General features: G+C 40.5%; 1 protein-coding gene across 1 annotated transcript in view; it reads right to left on the bottom strand.

Annotated features, from left to right (window-relative positions):
* ATG14 (autophagy related 14) overlaps positions 1–22,697 on the bottom strand; it is a 45,472-nt gene extending 22,775 nt beyond the window's left edge. The window contains exons 1-4 of the mRNA XM_023231147.1: positions 22,420–22,697; positions 8,247–8,309; positions 6,818–6,860; positions 1,683–1,764 (exon numbers count right to left, since the gene is read on the bottom strand). Coding sequence (XP_023086915.1) covers positions 1,683–1,764; positions 6,818–6,860; positions 8,247–8,309; positions 22,420–22,640 — 409 coding nt within the window. The 5' untranslated portion in view covers positions 22,641–22,697. The remainder of the gene's footprint in view (positions 1–1,682; positions 1,765–6,817; positions 6,861–8,246; positions 8,310–22,419) is intronic.
* Between the last annotated feature and the right edge of the window lie 1,933 nt (positions 22,698–24,630).

Below are 24,630 nucleotides of genomic sequence, written 5' to 3'. Positions count from 1 at the left end.
CACCAGGTGACTGATGATTTGCTAGGGATGGAAACTACTGTTATAGGGTCTACTCCTTTAGATCTATGTCTAATTCTCTGTGGTGGCTGTTTTTGTTTTTGGGAGTTAGGAATGTGTTACAAAGAGCTGATCAGAGCTTTTAACTTGCTTATCAGAGAAACACGCATGGTCAGTAAATTCAGCAATTTCAGGAGGTTCACAGATGCCCGGTGGCAAAGCCCTGAATATCATGGGAAGATGAGGAGAGGGTGAACTAACGTTAAGGAATGGGTTTTTATGTTGCTATTGAACCAGAGCCTTTGGAGAATGCATACAAGACTGGGTGGAAAGTAGGTTCAATATAGTTTTGTGCACTGTTCACTGTGCTGCCCTAATTGTCTAGTTTAGTAATCCCGTGAAACTCCACGTGAGCACTTTATTAGGACAAATGTTTTCAGCGGAGGCTTTACACCATTATATGTCACTATAAAAGACTTGCTTCTGGAAGCAATGAGTAGACAAGAAAAGGAATTCACGAGGTCTGATGGTGACTCATTCTAAACTTTAAACAGTGATCTTCAGAAATTCATGGACTGCAGCTTGCTGCTGGTGCTCATTTAATGTTACATAAACACGCTCTTTGAGTCTGAAGTAAATCTGATTTTCAATGTGAAAATAAAATATAAAAACTGTTTTTGCCAGGGAGGCAGAGCTTGCAGTGAGCTGAGATCGCGCCACTGCACTCTGGCCTGGGTAACAGAGCGAGACTCCGTCTCAAAAAACAAACAAACAAATAAACAAAAAAAACTGTTCTTGGAGTTATTTCTAAACAGAACTTCTCTCTAATCCTAATGTAACAGAAATGCATATGATGTTACATTAGGATTAGAAGCAAGAGTATTCTTGGGGCAAATGGGAAATGGGTTAAGGATGTAGGATTTCTAAGAGAATTTTGACAACGATCTATGATAAAGTATAAAGTGTACAAATATGATGTAAAATTAATACAGATTACAATGTGGAGACTCGTAAGGGAAAAAAAACAAAAAAAACAAAAACAACATTCTGTGCTTCTGGCATGAGCCAATAATTATTACAAGTGAGTACCAAGTTAGACTCTGAGCTTCCTGTTAGCCAAGGCAAATAGGAACATATATTCCTTAACTTTTTTTTTTTTTTTTTTTGAGACGGAGTTTCGCTCTTGTTGCCCAGGCTGCAGTGCAATGGCATGACCTCAGCTCACCAGAACCTCTGCCTCCCGGGTTCAAGCAATTCTCCTGCCTCGGCCTCTCAAGTGACTGGGATTATAGGCGCCTGCCACCACGCCTGGCTAAGTTTTGTATTTTTGGTAGAGACGGGGTTTTGCCATGTTGGCCAGGCTGGTCTTGAACTCCTGACCTCAGGTGATCCACCTACCTCAGCCTCCCAAAGTGCTGGGATTATAGGCATAAGCCACCGTGCCTGGTCAACTTTTTTAATTGAGAAAAGAATCTGGTTATTTAGGGCCTCTATAATTGTGCATTTAATTTTTAAAAATTCCTTATACAAATGTTTTACAAGGAAAGATGAAGGCGAGTAGCAAAATTCTCCAAGTTGCCACTGCCCCACCCCTCCCTCTCTTTCTGTGTCCCTCTAGTTTATTAATCCCATGAAATTCCACATGGGCGCTTTCTAGGGCTGGAGGAAGGACGCGAATTACTTACTTTTCTCCATTTCTTCGTTTCCTTTACATATTGTTTGTTTTAACTGTTCAATCCTCATCTTGCAGGACATTATTTTCCATCTCTGAAAAAAGCATGTAATAAATATCACAAACGTTGGTCTCCTATGATAAATATGATTATCTACCTGGGATCACTGCTTATTTTCAGATATGTCAGAAAACATAATGAAGAAAAAGACCAATATAATTATGTTTGTTATAGCTTTTGTAACTATGGAACATTACAAAAAAAGAGAGCAATGTTTTTCTAATTCAATGAAGAGAAAAGAGAAATTAGGCCGGGTGCGGTGGCTCATGCCTGTAATCCCAGCACTTTGGGAGGCCGAGGCGGGCAGATCACGAGGTCAGGAGATCAAGATCATCCTGACCAACATGGTGAAACCCTGTCTCTACTAAAAAAAATACAAAAATTAGCTGGGCGCGGTGGCGCATGCCTGTAATCCCAGCTACTTGGGAGGCTGAGGCAGGAGAATCGCTTGAACCAAGGAGGCGGAGGTTGCAGTGAGCCAAGATCGCACCAGCCTGGCAAGTGAGACTTCGTAAAAAAAAAAAAAAAAAAAAAAAAAAGGAAAGGGAAATTACACGAAAAAAATTCACATAGCTCTTTTGTATGTATCAGTAAGCAAAGAGAAAAAAGTTGAAGGACGTTGTCTAAACCTGGTCTACTATATAGCTACTAGCCACATGTGGTTACTTAAAACTCAATTTAAATCAAAAATCAAAAATTCAGTTCCTTACTCACACCGCCCTCATGTCAAATGTCTGACATCACACATGGCTAATGGCTACTAGACTGAACAGCGCAGATATAGAAGTCAAGCCTCATCACATAGGGTCCTACTGATGCGCGGCTCCAAACCTCTAGTTCTAGTTACTGAGGAGACGGTTAACATAACCGAGTCATCTCACCCAATAAGCAAAGAGTACTTGCAAATTAATAAAAATGGCAAAAAACATTATTTTTTCAGGGCATAACTCAGGGAGGTTTCCTGAAAAGCCTCAGAAAATTACATGAAACATGAAATTGCCTCTTTAGATTACCAGAAGTTAGGTTCAGCATCCGCTAAAGCAGCAGTCCCCAACCTTTTTGGCATCAGGGACAACTGTGGAAGACAATTTTTCCACAGACAGGGTGGGGGATGGTTTACAGGGATGAAACTGTCCCACCTCAGATCATCAGGTTTCAGATTCTCATAAGGAGTGCACAACCTAGATCCCTCCCATATGCAGTTCATAATGGCGTTCGCACTCCTATGGGAAACTACTGCCACCACTGATCCGACAGGAGGTGGAGCTCAGGCGGTAATGCTCACTCGCCCTACTCACCTCCTGCTGTGTGGCCTGGTTCCTAACAGGCCACAAACCAGTAGCTTGTTGCCTGGGGGTTGGGGACCTCTGCCTTAAAGTGAACAAAGGATCAATAAAAATAGGATCTATGGCCCAGTGCAGTGACTCACACCTGTCATCCTAGACTTTGGGAAGCTGAGGCAGGCACATCACTTGAGCTCAGGAGTTTGAGGCCAGCCTGGGCAACATGGTGAAACCCTATCTCTACCAAAAATAAAAAAATTAGCCGGGTGTGGTGACACGCACCTATAGTACCAGCTACTAGGGAGGCTGAGGTGGGAGAATCGCTTGAGCCCAGGAGGCAGAGGTTGCAGTGAGCCGAGATTGTGCCACGGCACTCCAGCCTGGGTGACAGAGCAAGACTCTATCTCAAAAAAAAAAAAAAAAAAAAAAAAAAAGAGGGGATCTACTAGTTAGTTAAGAGGTGATCTACTAGTTAGTTAAAAAGAATGAATATTCTCTAATGCCTCTGTAAATGTGGATAATTAAAAGCCTAAAACAATGCTAAAATGTTCATGGTGTTACACTTATCTAAGTAGTCTGATGGTAAGAGATACAGAACAGATTACAGGGATGTTATGGTGAGCGAAACTAACCTCTAGAATAGAGTCAGACATTCAAAAACAGATCCACAGGGACTGAGGGGTTCAGAAATCTATCAGATATGACCGATGTTCAATTGTAAAAGGTAATAGAGTCTTTAGAAACGAATATTGAGGTCTTAGATAGAAAAACTAGGAACATGACAGAACTCAGAAAAATCTTCCACAGAACATATTTTGTTTACTAAAACATTCAGAGTTAAAATAAGCAAAATGCACTTCTATCACAAATTTTAAGTATAATGAAATGTATGAATAATGTTTACTGTTGTGAAAAAAAATTACACATTACAGAAGAAAAACAGAAAATGTGACTGTTAGCCTGACTCCTTCCCATTTCTCAGGGGTAATCTTTAAAATTAAAGTTTAATGTGTATCTTTTCAGGTTTTTTTTTTTTTTTGAGTCAGGGTCTCACCCTGTTGCCCAGGACAGAGTACAGTGGCATGATTACAGCTCACTTCAGCCTTGACCTCCCTGGCTCAAGTGATTCTCCCACCTCAACTTCCCGAGTAGCTGGGACTCCATGCCTGGCTAATTTTTGGTTTTTGTTTGTTTGTTTGTTTTTGTAGATGTGGGGTTTTGCCATGTTTCCAAGGGTGGTTTTGAATTCCTGGGCTCGAGCAATCCATCTCGGCCTCCCAAAGTGCTGGGATTACCGGCATGCGCCACGACACCCAGCCCAGATTTTATGAGTCTATTTATATTTAAAATACATACTCTCATAAATGGACTCATACTTCATCCTAGTTTACTTTTTTTTTCATTAATAAATACAACTTGGACATCATTCCACGGCATGTAGACTGACCACATTCTTTTCTTTTTACCAACTACACAGTATCATAACTTTTTTTTTTTTTTGAAATGTCTTGCTCTGTCGCCCAGGCTGGAGTACAGTGGCACAATCTCGGCTCACTGTGACCTCCGCCTCCCAGGTCCAAGTGATCCTCCTGCCACAGCCTCCTGAGTAGCTGGGATTACAGGCGTGTGCCACCATGCCCAGCTAATTTTTGTATTTTTAGTAGAAATAGGGTTTCACCATGTTGGTTAGGCTGGTCTCAAACTCCTGACCTCGTGATTCGCCTGCCTCAGCTTCCCAAAGTGCTGGGATTATAGGCGTTGAGCCACCACGCCCAGCTCAGTATAATTTTTTATCTCATCCAGATTGATGAACATTTATTTATATATTTAGCTTCACCATTATGCTATAATCAGCTTTTTTTTTTAACCCATAAATCTCTATTCATGAGTATTTCTTTTTTTTTTTTTTTTTGACAGTCACTCTGTCACCCAGGCTGGAGTGCTGTGGCACCATCTCGCCTCACTACAACCTCTGCCTCTCAGGTTCAAGCGATTCTCCTGCCTCAGCCTCCCGAGTAGCTGGGCTTACAGGCGCCTGCCATCATGCCCGGCTAATTTTTGTATTTTTAGTAGAGACGGGGTTTCACTATGTTGGTCAGGCTGGTCACGAACTCCTGACCTCGTGATCTGCCTGCCTTAGCCTCCCAAAGTGCTGGGGTTACAGGCGTGAGCCACCGTGCCTGGCCCTTTTTTTCTTTTGTAATTGGGATTTCATTGGTTGTGCTGAAGATCAGTACACAGACATTTCAATTTGTACCCAATTCTTAATATACATACCAAAAATCTAAAAGCCATGTATTTTAATTCTTTTTTAAAGTTATTCCAGTGACTTTCCAGCTTAAAATCTGGAAGCAAATTTTCCTTATGAGGTCATCAAGTACCAGTATCTTCACATGTTGATCAGCTGTTACGTATGTCCCACCAATTCACAACCGAATAGCATGTACACTACATATTCAAATTTTCAATCTTTCACAGCATAGTATCAAAGTTATTAGGAAAACAGGACTACCACGACCAAAGAGCTCACAGAGTGCACGAAATTCTGACAGGGAGAGCCATCATCAAGGAGCGGTTTTCTTTAGGAAAGAGTTCTACTAAAAAACAACATGGGAACAGATGTTCAATGCATTAAATGCAGGACTCTGACTCCACAGTGCCATTTAGTATGCTTGGCATTACAGGATATAAAAACTAACCCCCCAACTACGGAACGTTAGGCTGACACCCAAGACAGTCAAAGCCTCCCATAACTCAATATCCCACACTATCTTCTGGTTGTACCAAAAAGTAAACAATCAGAGAATGATTCCACCTCTCAAAAAAAAGCACCGACACTTAAAAGGGCCTCTCCTCAGTTTTAGTTTCTCGTTTTCTGCAGGTAAATCTTCAGTTTCTTGGTTAGCCACTTCTGACTTTTCCCCCTTTGCTCTCCTTTTCCCTTTTGTTTGCACTTTTTTGTCTGAAGATTTATCCTTTCCTGCTGCTTTCTCAGCTTCGTTTCCACTTCTGCAGGAGCGAGTTCAGCTGATAACCGTGCCGATCTCCTCTTGGGCTCTTCCTTTGTGGCCCCTTCAGTGGAGTTGACCCTCCTCTTGGGCATGCTGGCTGCAGGGAAGGGATGTGCCGAGCGCCTGCGAGGCACAGTGCCTCTAGAGCCTTAGCAAAGCTGGGCTGCCTGGCTGCTGCCACACCTTCACCAAACTCTTTAATTGTTAAATTTTTTTTTTTTTTTTTTTTTGAGGAAGTCACTTTGTTGCCCAGGCCGGAGTGCTGTGAGGCAATCTTGGCTCACTGCAGCCTCTGCCTCCCAGGTTCAAGTGATTCTCCTGCCTCAGCCTCCCAAGTAGCTGGGATTACAGGCATGAGCCATTGCACCTGGCCAGAAGTTTTAAACTGTTATGTAATCTGTCAAAATGCTTTCCTCTACGGTTTATAAAGGTTCTCCCCACTCTAAATTATGTAAATACCCACCCATATTTTCTTTGACACATTTAATCATTAATCCATTTGGAGTGTGTATGATAAATAAGTTTTGCACAAAGGATAATAGCCCATTGTTTTTGTTTTTCTCTGTCAACACCCCAGATTTCAAAATTATCCTTTACGATGGCTCCATAATTAATCGCCGATACCCCATTTTTGATAACTAGACAAAATATTTGACAAGGCCATGCTACAAGTGGATTAAGTAGAGGACTGCCAAATATGATTTTTAAAAAATTTCAATTAAAAATGGTTTTATAAGCTCTACCAATTTAAAAACATGTAGCCCCAAGAAAAAGAACATGTATTACAACTTACCAACTGATCTGTTATCCATTTTCCTTCCATAGCTTTTAACACTCTGTAAGGAAAAGAGATAGAAAATAAGTTCTTGAAAATAATAAAATTCTAAGTTCAAAAATGTAAAATCAAACACTTTTAAAATTAAGTTCTCAGAAACGGCTAGAAATGTCAAAATGGGACTTAGCATTTAAAGTGTTTTCCAAATTCCCTGTTCTCTGCAATTTTTTTCATCTCCTTTCTTTTGTAGTTCTGAACACTGCTAAGAGCCTTTCTACAAACGTCCACAATAAATCTGCCTAACAGTCTTAGCCTTTGTCCTCAGTCATCATCAGTAACTGCCATCCATCATAATTCACAGTAATAGTTACAAGAGAATTAATGATCTAATAGTTCCCAACGAAATGATACATGCCAGTATCTCCAAATATTGGTTCTGTGGAATAAAATGTTCTTTGGGAAAAACAAACTTTTTGTGTTTGAGGGAGTTAGGGAAATTACAGAGTTAAATAAATTCAAGCAGGTTTCTCTAATACAGAATATCCTGTTAGATTTAAACTGCTCATGAATGTGTTTATCAGACCACTGCAGACTCTAGAGAAGCTCGGGTCACACTTTGGGAATCACTGGCCTGAGCATTAACTGTTTTCATCGGGGGTGTGAGACATCCATGTCGGCATGGTTTGGGGAGGTGCCACAAAAGAGACAACCCTTTAAGAACCTTGAGTTGGGCAGGACGCGCTCACAGAAGAGGAAAACTACTGAGGTAGAGAGAAACTGAATGAAGGCACAGAGATGCAAACATCTGCGGTGCATCTAGGGAGCAGATTCTATACCAGAAGGTTCTATAGGACAATTCTCGATCCTAGGAGGTGAGAGAGTTATCAGGTGTACCTGTTAATAACTCAGATTCCCCACCCCCACCCCCCCAAAAAAACAACAAACCTCAAATTCCTAGGCCTCATCCCATATCTACTGAATCAGAGTCTCTGAGGATAGGATTCCAAGAATCTGAATTTTTAACCATTATCTCAGCTAATGAATTCTGATACAGATAATGTGCAGACCATATGTTGTAATATACTGATAAGGACAAAAGAAGAAAGGTAAATGGAAGCAGTACGTCCTTGGGAGCCACCAGCACTAATTTAAGTCTACTAATCATGCCAACTGTCCTAGACTCACACATCAGTTATCAGTGCCAGGGATTTGATTCACTGAGTACCTACTTTGTACCACGTACCGGGTCTGAGGCCAGTATTTTCTAGAAACTTAGTAGCTTCTCCTGCTTTACCTCTCCCAGATGCACTCCTTTCCTACACTTTAAGAGGTTGTATCCTAGATTCAGTAAGTCAACAATCCGTATATCTGCAAACCACAGCAATGAATTAAACCAAATGGTGACTAGATCACCTCCACAAATTAAAAGGCAAAACAAAACACTCACTCTTTTTGAAATTCTTCTTGCTTGCTCTTAAGTCGGCTTAACCTTTCCTTCTTGTCAATAAACCTGTAAGAACAAATTCAATGTCTTATTTAAATGTTCATTTTTTTCAGTTCAATGAGACTACGCAAATTCCCAAGAACCAATCATTCTGCAGAGTCATGTGAAAATGTCATTGTCCTGATAGTAAATACACATCTTCTCAATGGGGTGCACACAACCGCTAACCATTTGGTTCTTTCAAAACTAAGCTCGAATCCTCAACTTTAAAATTCTTTCCTGTGTTTATAAAATATCTATAGATACCTTCCCCTCAGGTTACATTATTTGTCAAAACAGGAACATCAGAACACTAACGTGAATTTGAATTCAAGGAAATAGATGTTTTCACTAGAAAACAAATTTTAATTACTAATCTGGACTCAATCCTGCTCTCTCCTATAAATTAATTCCTTATAATAAATTTTAAAAAATTGTATGTACACTTTTTCCACTAATTTTATTGCTAGTTACTATAGGCTAACAAATTACTTAGTAAAAGTTATCAAAAAGAAGGGGTATCACATTGCAGTTATTATTTTCTTTTTTCTTTTTTTTCTTGAGACGGAGTCTCACTGTCGCCCAGGCTGGGGTGCAGTGGTGCAATCTCGGCTCACTGCAAGCTCCGCCTCCTGGGTTCACGCCATTCTCCCGCCTCAGCCTCCGGAGCAGCTGGGACTACAGGCGCCCGCTACCAAGTCTGGCTAATTTTGTTTTTGTATTTTTAATAGAGATGGGATTTCACTGTGTTAGCCAGGATGGTTTCCATCTCCTGACCTGGTGATCCGCCTGCCTTGGCCTCCCAAAGTGCTGGGCTTATAGGTGTGAGCCACTGCGCCCAGCCGCAGTTACTATTTTCTCTTTGCCAGTTTTCTATCCTTATTTTCTTCTTGCTAACTTACTTGGGGGGTCTTTTTTTTTTTTTTTTTAATTTTGCAGTTTAAGGTGATAACTCAGGTCAATTTTAAACTTCTATTCCTTTTAAATATAATCACATGAAGTTTTAAATTTCCTTCTATGCACTGTTCTAGCTATATCCTAAGATTTTGATATTGTGTATTTTCATTATCATTTAGTTTGAAACTTTTAATCTTCCATAAGAATCCTTCTGACCCACCCGTTATTTAGAAGCATATTGTTTAATTTTCAGATATACAGGCTTTTCTAGGTAGCTTACTGTTATTGTTTCTAATTTAATTCATTCTGATATAGCTACAAAATACATTGTGTGATTTCAATCTTGTGACTTGAGACTGTCTTATGGCTTTACCTATGGTACGCCGTGGAGAAAGTTCCAATGAGTACTTGAAATAATGTGTATTCTACAGCTGTTGGGCAGTGTTCTATAAATGTCTGCTAGATCTGTGCTGTTCAATGTGGTAGCCACCAGCCACATATGGCTACTGAGTGCCTAAAATGTGGCTTGCTGCTTAATAAGGGCATGGACAAAAAAAAAAAAAAAATTGTATGACTAACATCATACAACTATGGAGTGAACGTGACCTACTGACCATTTTCAAGGGAATAGGGATAATGACTCATGCTGCAGTAACATGATGTGGTGTTCAAGAATAGGCTTTTGGCTATCTCCCAGCATAAAGGAAAACAATTCAACAGGCCATAACAGACCTAAAAATAATCTGGACAAAGAAGTCTTTCTAAAATACTACTTCCGTAACCCCATGTTTGAAACATACCCCAAGATATCTAAGAGGAAGAAATACAATAGTCTAATCATGACCCTAACAAATTTAATAATCACTGAAAATGCACAATATTCATTAAACAGAAAAAGCAAAAAGGCAATATTATATGTGACAGAACTATATACTTATAATGTGACTATTTACATTTAAATTAATTAAAATTATATTAAAAGTTCAGTTTCTCAGTTGTACTACCATCCACATTTCAACAGCTACATATGATTTACTGGATGGCGTGCATAACAAGAACGTTCCCATCATTGCAGAAAGTTCTACTGGATAGCACTGCAACGTCCAGTAAGGTGGCAACAGCGTGAAACAGTATTAGAAAACTCAGAAACCAATGTGGAATGTGGATGAACCCACAGATTCATCAATCAGTCTATCAGGCATTTACTATGTACCTGCGACACAGAACAAGGCATCCTCCAGAATACTAAGAAATCTAATTATAAATTCTCCTGCAGTTGACTTGAATTCTTGGACCTATCACTTGTTATATGCTTCCATTTCCTTGCATCAAAAATGAGAGACTAATATGGCATTTACTTTTACATCACTGAGACAACATGGTGATTTATGTTCTGATAATGTAGAAAATAAGAAACTCACAAGTTAGCAATCTCAAACCATGCAAAGGACTGACACGGGAAAATAAAATCTTGACTTTAGAGGCCATAAAAGTTCTCCTTTGAGGTCTGTTGTAAAAATGCCACTTTGCTCTAAAACAAATTGGGAAGACAGACAACTGTGTCCAGCTTAATAGTGAGCTGGTTGATTTTCTCAGACTTTGTTAAAAACACAAAAGAAACACACTCTTACAAACAAATATACAGATGGCAGCAGGAATAACGAACAAAAGATAAGTCCTACTGCATCAAATATTGAAAGGAACAGCAAAGACAGCAATTACTTTTGCACCAACCTAATACTTCATGAGTCACGTCCTCCTTCATGAAAGAAATCAAAAATAGGTGGTATCAGCAAAGCTAAAGAGCAGATGATACCAAGCCAGATGGGTGTGTCAGGGCTGCAACTGCTCACTCGGTCACTCATCCAGGCTCTGCAGTCGCCATCCCACCACTCACAGAGGGAGAAAAAATTCATTTCACAAGTCTGTGCTTTCTCAATACAGCTTCCAAGAGGTGAAAAATAAGAGTATCACTATAGTCAAACCAAATGTAATGATACATATTATATATATAGTTTTTAAAAGTGTGTGTAGGAGGGATCCATATTTCACATATTGTTTTCCAAATTGCAGCTGTCACATAAAATATCTTGGTCTCTTTTACTATGCTAGAACATATTGATCTAATTCACTAACAGGTGCACAGCATTTCGCTGGATGGATGCCATATAATTTATTTATATAAACCTCTACAGGTGAACACCAGTCTTCCTTCCAAACTTTCACTATGATCAGTAACGATACAAATGAATAGCCTAGTGCACCTTTACAGGCTTTTAAGTTTCTCTCTGAAAAATTCCTATAAATAAAATAAACTGGGCTGGGCACAGTGGCTCATGCCTGTAATTCCAGCACTTTGGGAGGCCGAGGTGGGTGAATCACCTGAGGTCAGGAGTTCGAGACCGGCCTGGCCAACATGGTGAAACTCTGTCTCTACTAAAAACACAAAAAATGAGCTGGGTGTGGTGGCAGGTGCCTGTAGTCCCAGCTACTTGGGAGGCTGAGCCAGGAGAATTGCTTGAACCCGGGAGGCGGAGGTTGCAGTGAGCTGAGATCACACCATTGCACTCCAGCCTGGGTGACAGAGTGAAACTGTCTCAAAATAAATAAATAAATAAAATAAAATAAACTGCTTAGTCAAAGATATTTACAAGCAAAATTGTGGGTAATCCTCAAAATTTCCTCCAAAATACTTCATACAATTTACAAGCCACCAACAGAACCTGTTTTCTCACTCTCCCCAGACATTGGACATTGCTTTTTATTCTTTGCTAATGTGATTGGCCTCCCATCCCTCCCTCTGAGAGATGGTTCGTAACTCATTTATTTGCATTTATTTCATTATTAGAAAGTTGGAACAACTTTTCATACTTTATTGGCTACTTATTTTTCTTGTTATTTCCCTATGTCCTTCACCCAATTTTTTAATAGGTTTTTTTTTTTCTTGGAGGATTAGTTAGCAGGGAAATTGGCCATTTTTCTTTCACACAAAGTATTTTTTCTATTTTCTTGTTACTTATGTTTTTGCTCTACAGAATTTTCTGAACTTTTATGTAGGCACACATCATTTTTCTGTTGTTTAATGGCACTAGTTTTTGTGCCGTTTTCTGAAAGAAATCTGCCAGTGAATCTGTTCCATGCCTGGCTCTTACAACACTATTTCCTGTATTTTCTCTCCCAATTAAAAAAGTCTTCTATATTGTTTACTAAATTATTCCATACTTAAATGACTTGGGTTGTTCCCCCCTAAAAAAGCATTCTCTCAAATGAACTTTGTTGTTTCATAAATTCTTCCATACTTTTATGACTTACGATTTTTTCTGTTAAAAAAAGGTACTCCTTTAAACTGACTCTCCAGCAATCCCTCTGTGATACAGACAGATGGGAACAAGGAGAAGGGTGCTCACACACAGCCCCAGTGGCACCACAGAAAGCACACAACCCAGCTCGGGCTTCAGAGGGAGCCACCCGGGAGCACTGCCTGTCCAAGCTGAGACCTGAGGGTGAGCCACAGTTGATCCTGTTAAGGGAAGGAAGGGCATGGAGGCAGAGAAAATTCTATGTAAATGCCCCAAAGCATTTCAATATGCCAAGTGGGAAAACAATGATGGGAGTATGCTACTAATGCGGTAGTGGTTATGAATGCAAGTCTCACTTCCACTCTGTACCCCGACTACAATTATGGGCAACTGAGTGGACCTAACCACAGGTCAGACTATTCACATAAATCTGCCCTTTATTACCAGAAAAACAACACCAGGGCACGCACTCTATTAGGGATGCAGACCATTAATACGGTGCTAGGAATAACTAGCCTCACTATAACACCCACAATTTACTGAGCACTTACTATGTCCCAAGCATAGTACCTTTCATAAAGTAACTCTCACCCCTCTACCTGCCTGTCCAGTCCTTTCCCTCATTCCAGGGTTACACATTTACTTTGTGCCTAAGGTTATGGCAATGAAAAGTCTCAGAAACACTATTAATGTATTTTAAGAAAGGCAAAAAATAGATTTCAAATAAGCAATTGAGGGCCTAAAAAAAAATATCCAACCCTTTGATTCAGTTACTGCATTTCAAAGAATCTATCCTAAGAAAATAACAGAGATGAAGAAAGATTCATGTCTGAAGGCACCAATCATAAAATCAGGCCTAACTGTAAGGAAATGGAAACTAGTGTTCAATGGGAGAAAGACTAAACATTAAAATATTTTTATAGACAAAGATACGAGTATGCTTTTATTCTTTAATCATACAAGTGTATGATTTCCACAGGCAAATAAGATTTAAAAACCTGGTCCTTATCACGATTTTTAAACCTTGTGTTAGAATATTTAGAATATGAGAAAGCATGGCATAAATATATTCCACTGTCAGGAATAAAGGTTAAAAATCATTTACGGAAATTAGAAACAGGCCAGGTGTGGTGGCTCACACCTGTAATCTCAACACTTTAGGAGTCTGAGGCAGGAAGATTATTTGAGTCAAGGAGTCCAAGACCAGCCTGGCAACATAGTAAGACTACATCTCTATAAAAAAAATACATATATATTAAAAAATAGCTGGGCATGGTGGTACATGGCTGTAGACCTAACCTCTCTGGAGGCTGAGGTAGGAGGATCCTTTGAGCCATGAATTAGAGGCTGCAGTGAGCTATGATCCTACACTATACTTTGGCCTGGGTGGCAGAGTTAGACCCTGTGTCTCAAAAAATAAAATAAAATAAAATAAAATAAAATAGAAACAAAGTGCTGTTTAGTTTCCTCATTTGTAAAACGGGAATAATGCTTACATACTCCTTGGTAAAGGGATTAAATAAGATAAATGTGAAAGCAGTGGGTACAGATGCTTAGCACACACATATGCCAGCTTTCCGCTTCTTCACTGCAATGAGTGATTCTGCACTTAATCTTACTATGCATTAAGCTCGACTAGAGAATACAGTTCTATAGAAGAGACTGAGGGATTACGAAACCAGGATAAGGCAGTCCTAATTACACTCGCTTCTTCTGCACACAGAGAATATGTATACTACAGTTCCCTCATTCAACTTACTTTAAACTGAGGCATCCTTTAGAAACAAAAATAGAAAAGTTCATTTTTGTTTGTAAAATAGTAAATAAACAGAAAAATAAAAGGGATAGTCATATATAATCCTTTTTTTCATGAAGTGACTGAATGATTCTAACTTTGGGTTTTAAAAAGATAAAAATTTACAGCTGTAAAAGGAATAATATTGTGTACTGGCATGAAAAGATGTTTAGGTATGTTAAATGACCCAAAAAACCCCAAAAAACAAAACAAAAAAAACTCAGCAAAATAGTTGTGTTGCGTGATCCCACTCTGGCAGAGAATATGCATAGAATATTCAGGACTGTGCCTCATCCATAATAGAGGCACCTTTATGTGGTGGGATTGTGAGAGAATTTTCCTATTTCTACAATGTTTGAGCTAAACATTTCAAAATTTCAAATGTCATATTTACAATATTTAGCTCTCTTTAAAAACATGCATTTTGATTTAAAATGTAAACTTAAAATTCAAAATACTCAAATTCAACTACATCTTGTTTGAAGAAAATATCCAAAATAAAAACGTTTTTTAAATTTGATGGGCTGGAAATGGTCACTGAGAGTTATTCTTTACTAAGTAGGAGACCCAAGGAACTGACCTTCTGGAAGCCTGGATTACATCAATTACTTGAGATAGGTCAGCTCAAGAGGATTTCACAAATATCTATCCCAAATGAACTCTGATTATTAAGGGAGCTAAGTTTTCCATTTTAAGACATGACTACAAATTCATCTGAAAAATATTTTAAAGGATTAAACTAGGGCTGGAGACTTTCACTTGGCTCTGGCTGAAAGTAGTTCAACTTTACTTAAAAAACACTCATTGAAACCTCACAATGACACCTTAACTACAACCCTGATCCCTAAAGCGCCCGCTCCTTTCTGGCAGTTTCTAAAAGAAAACACATGCTCTCTCTGAATCCTTACACAACCCTCTGAGATGCGCCACCACTGCTCTGCCATGCGCAAGTAAGCACTCAATTTCCATCATCACATCAATTCAGTACCTTCCCTAGCAACAGGAGGTGGCAAATCTCAGGATTATTTTTATATAATCACATTTTATTTTCCATGAAGTATGTCTTTTGGTGTTCAAAAGAGACTTGAGATTATGAAAACTCTTTTGCATTATGACAGGCCTTGGAAATATCTAGAGGTGAGAGAAACTGGACATTTCAGGAATCTTCACACAGTGGCAGGGTGTACAGGTGAGGGGTGCTGCCTCTCCAGGGTTAATCCCAGCCCTTGGTTCACTAGAGCACATATGACCTTCCAAGATATAGCAATCTGTATAACAATATTTTCTTTTCTGATACTGTTACACACACACATGCACACAGTATAAAAATATAGTTCAGACCTAAATATGAACTTAAGAATTAGCAGAACCCGGGAATAAGTCAGTCACAGCAACCCTGAGACCCAGTTTTTTCTGCTTTAAATACATTAATAACTCATGGGGTGAGGGTAGAGAAGAAATGAGACCGTAAATGCAAAAACCGTTTATAAGTTCTAGAAAGTATAATCATAAGAGTAGCCAGTGATACTGGCTGAAAACAAGTTATATTTTCCTAGCAGATCCACATTTTCTGGTGGAAACACCATAAACAAACTCCATGGGACAAGAACTGAGACCCTCTGAAGGACACAGTGAAACAGTTGTAAGGCTGGTGAGCTCCTGTCTACCTGTAGAGCTTTTGTTCTGCTGAGTTCAGTACACAGAACTGAATTCTCAAGACAATAGATTTATATGGGCCACAGTGGCTGACAACCCAAAATATACTGGAGGGAGAACCAAAGTATCTAAAGGATATTTTCTGGATATTGGTTGTGCCTTCCCCTTGAAATCTGCAGTAATATTTAAATTTCTTCTTCATCCTTTATCCCATTTCTCAATTTGTTTAGGGCATGCATTTCTGTTTCCTGGCAAAAGTATAATCATATATTCTAAAACTTGTCAGTGAAGATAATGTGACATCATTCCTGAAAACATAATTATAAAGTAGTACCTAGATGTTCATACAATTTGTCTTTCTTTTAAATCCACATGTGAAAATCAAGGGCTCCTAAACCAGCAGGTACATTTCCCCAGGTATCCTTAGATTAATTATCAGTCCCATTCCCCCATCTAACAAGAACTGGTAACCAATTTCTTTCCTGTTGTGAGTGGAAAGATTACTTCAACCTATCAGGTGTCTACTGGGTAGCAGTGCTATTTCTGGTGTCAGACAAATACATAATCCATACAGTTCTGTTCCCGTAATTTTAATATGTCCAGCAGTACAGATTCAAAGAAGATTGTATTGGAGGTACTGCCTAATATCATTCCTCTTCTTCATCCCTTAAGGAAGCATACAGTTTAAAGGGCAGATGATAGGGAACGCACCTTCAGTTTACACTGAAGGCTGGGTCTCCCCTGGGGGCAGGAGTAGGGGGAGAAAAGGCAGGTGAGAAAGTAGAGGAGGTACTGTTCAGGACTGGGGGCAAGGTGGGAGATGAGGAAAGGATGATGTGGGTGAGGACACCAAAGTTGTAGGGAAGTTTTCCCATCGAACAACAACAACAAAAATAATGAGTTTAGGTATTTCTCAACTAATCTGTCTGCCAAACTCATATTGTCCCCAAAAGTATATAAAGACACATGGTTCCCTCCTTAAGAGTCAAAGGAACTAATTAATGTGAGATCGATTTATTTATTTAATACTTAATTTTCCTTGAGCTGCCAAACCACTAAAACCTAGATATTCAGCTAGTCTGTTAATGGAACCTTAAAAAAATACATTTACCTTTACAAGAACTTTGATATGCATGATCACATTCAAGATCCATGTAGGCACAGCCGGTTTGGCTAATTTACTGAAAATCAGAGGTTAAACAAGGGTTTTAAAACTGTGCTGTAAGGTTCCATATTTTATTAACAAGTGGTTTTCTACAGTTAGTGAGAGGCTTGTCATGAAGTTAAAAGGAAAAAGAGTCTAAAGGCAATCACAGAATACAAAATTTTCAAAAATAATGAAGATAGAATATCTCACAATCAACCTGTGGCCCACACAATTCAAGGCCTCTTGACAGTCAGTAAAAATCCTTGAGAGCAGAGACCTGTCTTTCTCCTCTGTATTGCCAGAACATTTTGCGCACATAACAGTGCACAATGAAAGCTCATTAAAAAATATTTGGCTATTAGAACAACGGTCCTGGGTCTCAAGAGATTCTTTCACCCTACTAGATATTGGGCACAATTCTAGAAACAAAGAAAAACTAACAAGCCATTCTTCTTAAAACACATAGTTTGGAAAAGAGAAAGATGGAGAGTTAGGTGAAGCCGACCTAAGCAGACCACTGTTGACAGTTCTGCTATCCCTGAACCCTAAAATTTCTTTTTTATTCTAAATTCTGAATGGTTCTGGTATTTGCTTTATATTTTTCTGCTTGGTCAGGAAAGGAAATCCACTATGACATATCTCTCTTCTGAAAATCTAATGCTCACATTTAGCCAAGAATTTTTGGGATTTTCTTTCTTCTTCATTTTTGTTTTGAGATGGAGTCTTGCTCTGTCGCCCAGGCTGAAGTACAGTGGCGTGATCTCGGCTCACTGCAGCCTCTGCCTCCCAGGTTCAAGTGATTCTCAGGCCTCAGCCTCCCGAGTAGCTGGGATTACAGGCCTGCACCACAACACCCAGCTAATTTTTGTTTTTGTTTTTGTTTTTTTGAGATGGAGTCTCACACTGTCACCAGGCTGGGGTGCAGTGGCATGATTTTGGCTCACTGCAACCTCCACCTCCCGGGTTCAGGTGATTCTCCTGCCTCAGCCTCCTGAGTAGCTGAGACCACAGGCGCGTGTGCCACCACGCCCAGCTTATTTTTGTATTTTTAGCAGAGACAAGGTTTCACCATGTTGGCCAGGATGGTCTCCATCTCTTGACCTCATGATCTGCCCGCCTCGGCCTCCCAAAGTGCTGGGATTACAGATGTGAGCCACCGCATTTGGTCTAATTTTTGTATTTTTAGTAGAGATAGGGTTTCACCATGCTGGCCAGGCTAGTCTCGCTCTCCTGGTCTCAAGTGATCCGCCTGCCTTGGCTTCCCAAAGTGCTGGGATTACAGGCATGAGCCACTGTGCCCAACCCCTATGTTGAGTTTCAAAAATTGTATTGCTTTTGACATTCCTTCAACAACTCGCCTAAGTTCTGCTACCTGCTGCTGCTGGGCTGGTGATCTGAAAGAACAAGACTAGAATTCATGCCTTCATGAAACTACATTCTGGATGTGGCCATCTTCCTCAAATAAATAGTATTACACATCATGTGTGGTACCATGAAAGAAATAGGGTATTTTTTACAGCAAATAATGGGGGAAAAGATGAAGGTGGGAACCTATCTTAGTGAGGGAGGTCAGGAAAGGCCTCACCGAAGAAGTGGACTTTAAGTTGAATGGTGAAAGACAAGGTATCAATCAGGAGGAAAAGTGTTCCAGGCAGAAGAAACGGCAAGGAAAAAGCCCCACTGGTGGAAGTTTCATGTGACTGAGGATTTGAGAGAAGGCCTATAACTGTGGAGCAGTGAAAAAGGGGGAGCACAGGGATGAACTTATTTGAGTGCTTAATACATTCTAGGCATCATGCTAAACACTTTAAATGCATGCTCTTAGGTAATCACTACCAGAAACCTATGGAGTTAGATACCCTGCCATTTTCAAAATGAAATAAACATAAAGTTAAGAAACTTGCTCAGGGCCAGGCATGGTGGCTCACGCCTGTAATCCCAGCACATGGGGAGGCCGGGGCTGGCGGATGGCTTGAGCTCCGGGGTCCAAGATTGGCCTGGGCAACACGGCAAAACCCTGTCTCCACAAAAAATACAAAAAAACTAGTTAGGCGTGTTGATGCACGCCTGTAGTCCCAGACACCAGGGAGGCTGAGACAGGAGAATCCCTTGAGCCCAGGGAAGTCAAAGCTGCAGTGAGCTGTTATCTTGCCACTGCACTGTCTGGGTGACAGGGTGAGACCCTGTCCCCTCCCCCATCAAAAAAACTTCCTCAAACTCACATAGCAGCCGGGCGCGGTGGCTCATATCTGTAATCCTAACACTTTGGGAGGCTGAGACAGGAGGATGGCTCAGCCCACAAGTTCGAGATTGGCCTGCACAACACAGGGAGACCTTGTCTCTACAAAAAATTTAAAAATTAGCCAGGTATGGTGGTGCATGCCTGTAGTCCCACCTACTCAAAAGGTTAAGATGGGAGGATTGCTTGAGCCCAGGAGTTTGAGGCTGCAGTATGCCATGATTGTGCCAGTGCACTCCGGCCTGGGTAACAGAGCAAGACCCTGTCTCAAAAAAAAAAAAAAAAAAAAAAAAGAAATCACATAGCAAGTGGTGGAGCTTGGACTCAATTCAAGGGAGCATGAGTCCAAAGCTCACATTTTAAACTCAACCTCTAAGTTGAGTTACAACCTCTAAGTTGAGTCTAAGTTACAGAGGCAAACAGCAGCCAAATCACAGGAGGCTTCATATGCCATAATAAGGAGCTTCGATTTTATTTTAAATGCAATGGGAGCCAATGAGAGGTTTAAGCAAAACAGTGACATCTTATTTACATTTCTATTGTGGCTTATTTACATTTCTATTGTGTTTGGAGACCAGAGGCAAGGTAGCGAAGAGCTGTCTGAGTAAAAGAAGGGAGATCACTTAGTAGTCAGGAGAGAAAAGACGGTGGTCTGAACTAAAAGTTAGATAGATTCAAGACATATTTTGACATCAAAATGAATTAGACTTGCTGATTATTTGGACGCAGAGAGTAAGAGAAAAAGAAAAGTCTAGGATAACTCCCAGGTTTCTGGCTTTACTAACAAATAGATCATGATGAATAATACTGAAATGGTCTAGAAACTGAGTTTGGGAAAGAGCGCCAGAGTCAGTTCAATCATTCCATAAATCTTTATTGAGCTTCTACTATGTGAGAATACAACAGTGTATAAAACAAAAACTCTTGCCCTCATAGAGTTTATATCACTGGGTGGGGGGCAGTTAGGCAAATTAATATGCACAACCATCAGATGGTGATAAGTGTTATGGAAAAGAAAAGATAATAAAGCTGGTTAAACAGGCAAGAGGTTAGCATTTTAATAGAAGGATCAGAAAGATACTCTCCAAGATATGAGCAAGCACCTAAAAAAAAAAAAAAAAAAAGGAGGCAGCCCTGAAGATTTCTGATAGAGAAAGAGTCCTGGCTGTCTAAATACCACTGCAAAGGTCCTGAGGAAGGAGTGTTCTTGGTATGTCTGAGGACAGACAAGGAGGCCACAGTGGCACAGCAGATTAGTTAAGAGAGAAAATAATAGGAGATTAAATCAGAGGAACAGATAACATAGAACTTTGGTTAAGGACTCCAGCTTTTACTTTGGGTAAAGCGAAAAACTACTGGAAGATCTGAACAGAAATGGAGGAGTAGCGTAACGCTGGCTGCAACATGGAAATTGCATAAAAGGGGAGCAAGGATGGAAGCAGAGATATAAGAGGAAATAACCTTATGTCTCTGGTAGATCGGACCAGGTGATGGTGAAAGGGTCAGATTTAAGATAACTTGTGAAGAGTAGATGGAATTTGTTGATGGTACTAAATCGAGTCAGGTTAAGAGAGGAGTCAAGGAGAACTGAAAGGTTTTTTAGCCTGAAACAAACGAACAATGAGATTGACATTTACTGGGTTGGGATGAGCATGGGCAAACAGATTTATGATGGAAAATAAGGAGTTCAGTTTGCCATATTAAAATGAAGATATCTATTACAAATCTAAATATTGATGTTGAATAGGCAGCTGTTTTCTGGACTTTAGAGAAGTCTAGGTTGGAGATGCAAGTCTGGCAGTCTTAAGCACATAGATGATATTTAAATTATGTGAATAGATATAGTAAAACATGTAGACAGACAAGGAGGTCCAGAACTAAATCCTCAATTAAATCCATCAGTTAGACATTTCCATCTCATATCCAGTATTTTTATAACTGGTTTAATTTTTAAAGCTATCACTTACTACATAAGCAGTTTCTAAAGTCATCAAGAGCACCAATGAGACACAGCAACAAACTAAAAAAGAGTTTGTCATTCAAATCTCCTCAAAAGAGAAAGAAAAGAACTCCATCCACGATCACAGATATACTAAGAACTCAAAACATTCCCAAATATAGAGGATATAGTATCTAGTGGTTAAATGCGGGTACATAGGTCCAAGCTGTCTGAATTTTAATTCTTGTTCCTACACTTATTTGTGTGACCTAGGGCAAAGCACTTACTGTGCACCTTCCTAGTAAGTTGGGGATAAGTTATTGGGTTGTTGCTAATGAATTAATACCTGAATTTTTGTGCTCAGAATGCTAGCTATCTTACTATCATTGACACTAAGTTGTTGAAACAGAAGTTGAGAGTGGGAGACCCTGCAGCTAATCACGCTAATTTTTCAATTTTCTTAACCAAGAACTTGTAGCTCTCTGTTTAGATTTCGAAACGGAACCAAAACATGTTCCTAAAAGCAATTCTCTTAGCTAAAAGCATGCAGCTGTCAATCTGAATTTTAAAACAAGGCCAAAACACTTTCACAAATTCCTAAGAATCCAAAATAATCTTTAGAGGCAGGGAGGGGAAAGGGGAGTTAACAGCAAGCCCCAACTCACACATTAGAGTAAGCATGTCTGATAATAAAGTCCATCTGTGACAGACTACCAGGCCCAAATCCCTCTAAAGCAGTTATTTGATTCTCTTCTACTCTCTTCTCTAGAGAATGAGTATAAACGTGCTTTAAAAAATAGAAACCCAAGCCTTTGAATGGGAGCACATACAGCAAAGAGCTGGGAATCCAAGTCAATGGCAGCTACAGGGGAAAACTTCTCCAGAGAGTCACCACTTACTCCTTTTTTCCCCAGTGGCCAAGAACACCGTGGGGTCAAACTCCTCTTTGGTGGGTGATGGGGAAACGGCGCCCTTCCCTCATCTGGTCCCTACGCTGTCCTCCGGTAGCAAAGCTCCGGTGCAGAGCAGTTAGCTACACTCCCTCTCTCTCCCTCCTCTCGCCGGGATCTCGTGCCCGGACGGGGAGCCCCAAGTTCCAGCCTTCGGCCGCCTGGCTGGAGGAGACACAGCAGAAGAAACAATAGGGCCGTGGCGGCCGCCGTACCTCTCCCTGTCGCGGCCGTCGAAGTAGACGAAATCGCCGCTCTGAACGCATTTGGCGCAGGTCAGCCGCCGGCGGGTAGTGTTGCACAGCGGACAGCGCTCCACAGCCACGTACAGCCCCTCCGCGTCGTCCACAGAGTCCACCAGGTCCCGGGCGAGCGGCCGGGGCCCGCACCCAGGAGCCTCCGGCGCCCGGGGTCCCTTCCCACTGGGAGACGCCATGATGGCCTGAGAGGAGAGCCAGTCACGTGGGATTTTGTTTTAACCGGGTGCATTCTGGGCCAGGAGGAGGGGCCTGGGGGAGGCGGGCTGGGATCCCGGCGAGCCTCCCCGGGCCCGGCGACCCCTTGGACCCCTCTGGACCCGCGGGTGCCTGTACCAGGCGCTGTTGTTTTTCCGGTCTGCTGAGGGGCAACAGGTCCCGAAGCAAGGGGAGAGTTATATTAGAGGGGCTAGTCTGCCAAACAAAATGTCATCATCTCCTGGCTCAGGCCAAGACTATGAGTTAAAGCCTCAAACTTGTGCAGAAAATTTTAATACCATACCCTAAGGATTCTGGGTAAACGGAATGGGAGCGGAATAAGGGAATTTAACTTGCTGTGGATGCTTTAAAATCTGGCTAAAACTACAGCAAACAAAGTAGGGTGAAGGGGCTGGGTTTTGGAACTAGGTTGAATTTTGGCTCACTCACCCGCTTAATAGCTGTGTGACTTGGGGCAAGTTCCTTAATCTTTGCGCCTGTTTTCTCGTGTTAAATGGATAGAATTATAGTACCTATCTAATGCCTTGAGGATTAATATGGTTAATAGTATTATACTTTACCAATAGTGAAAACAACCAAAGTGAACGTGCAAAATCAGAATTGTATCTTTCTGAAAAGTTAATCACGTGGCTAACGTACCTTCCCTATCCTGCGGCATGCTCTAGGAGAATTTGAACTAGATAGATGGTTAGGACTTCCCTTCACGTTTCTTTTGGGGGATAGGGGATATATAAGATGATGTGTTGGGAGGATCATATCAGAGTAATTAGTGTTTGAATATGCCTCTAAACTACAGAGAAAAGTGGGTTTATAGGTCAGATTAAATAGACCAGTGATTCTCAAGGATTTTACTAGGCTAACCACTGATAAACTGCCCTGAATTCTCTCTCTAGCCAGGATTCCTTTCTCAAGTTCCATACCCAAAGATCCAGAACTACTTACTAGGTATCAAGTGACATTCCAGGACACCACAAACTCAAATTGTTGGAAACTGACCTCTACCTCCCTGCAAACCTGTTTTCTTTCTTTGGTGAAGGACGTAATCACTGATGATTTACAGCTAAGAGCCATGATTCATATCAGCCTGTCCCTCCCTGTTAATCTCCACATCCCCGTCAAATGCTGGGGATTCTACAAGCTAATTCAGTCTTGGATCTGAGCTCTTTGCCCCTCCGTCTTCTTAATCTTACCCAGTCTTTTTAAATACAAATCATGTAGGATTACAAAATCAAGCAAAAGCAAAAATTCTCTAATTTTCAGAATGGAGTTTACACTAAACTTGAATGGTTCCTGAAAACCTAAGATTTATTTTTAAGTGAGAAGTCTTTCTCTCTGCTCTTTTCAAACAAAAGGATTTATTTTTTAAGGTCTCGGGCTTATGTTTAATTTGTATTCAGACAGGATCCTTCACAGTTCTTAGTACCTAATGATCAGCATCAACTGTTCAATATTTTAAAAGGCAAAAAATACACATTAATTCCTATACTGGTAGATGATATCACAGTATCTAGCTTATGCAGGTATTTGAAACTCCTATATATGGCTATGTATTTTCAGAGAACGCGTATTAATGTGTTACTTAACAGCAGAGTACTGAGGTTTTTGGATACAAAATGTAGTTTAAATATTTCTTTAAGGGGGGGGCGCCACACTTCTCAATGAAGAGAAACATTTGTACAGTTCAGAATTTTTTTAACACCTATTACGCCATGAACTCATAGGGAATAGGTTCCAGCAGCCCAGGCTCCTCTCCATTGGTTCTCACAAAGTTCTTCTCTGGGTGGAGCAGGCTGGCACTTCATTTGAACTCAGACACCTCTCCCTTTGACGTCTTTTTCTGATCATTTACCTTCACGCGTTTCAGGAAACTTACTTGGCTCTTAGACACATTCATTCTTTTGGCAAAAATCTTGCCCTTGTTTACAACAATGCCAACAGCATGCTGGGTAA

This window comes from Piliocolobus tephrosceles, chromosome 6 (assembly GCF_002776525.5).
Source record: "Piliocolobus tephrosceles isolate RC106 chromosome 6, ASM277652v3, whole genome shotgun sequence".
NCBI classification, from domain to species: Eukaryota; Metazoa; Chordata; class Mammalia; order Primates; family Cercopithecidae; genus Piliocolobus; species Piliocolobus tephrosceles.
Note: the sequence above shows the minus strand (reverse complement) of the source record. Positions and strands in the feature narration are given on the sequence as shown.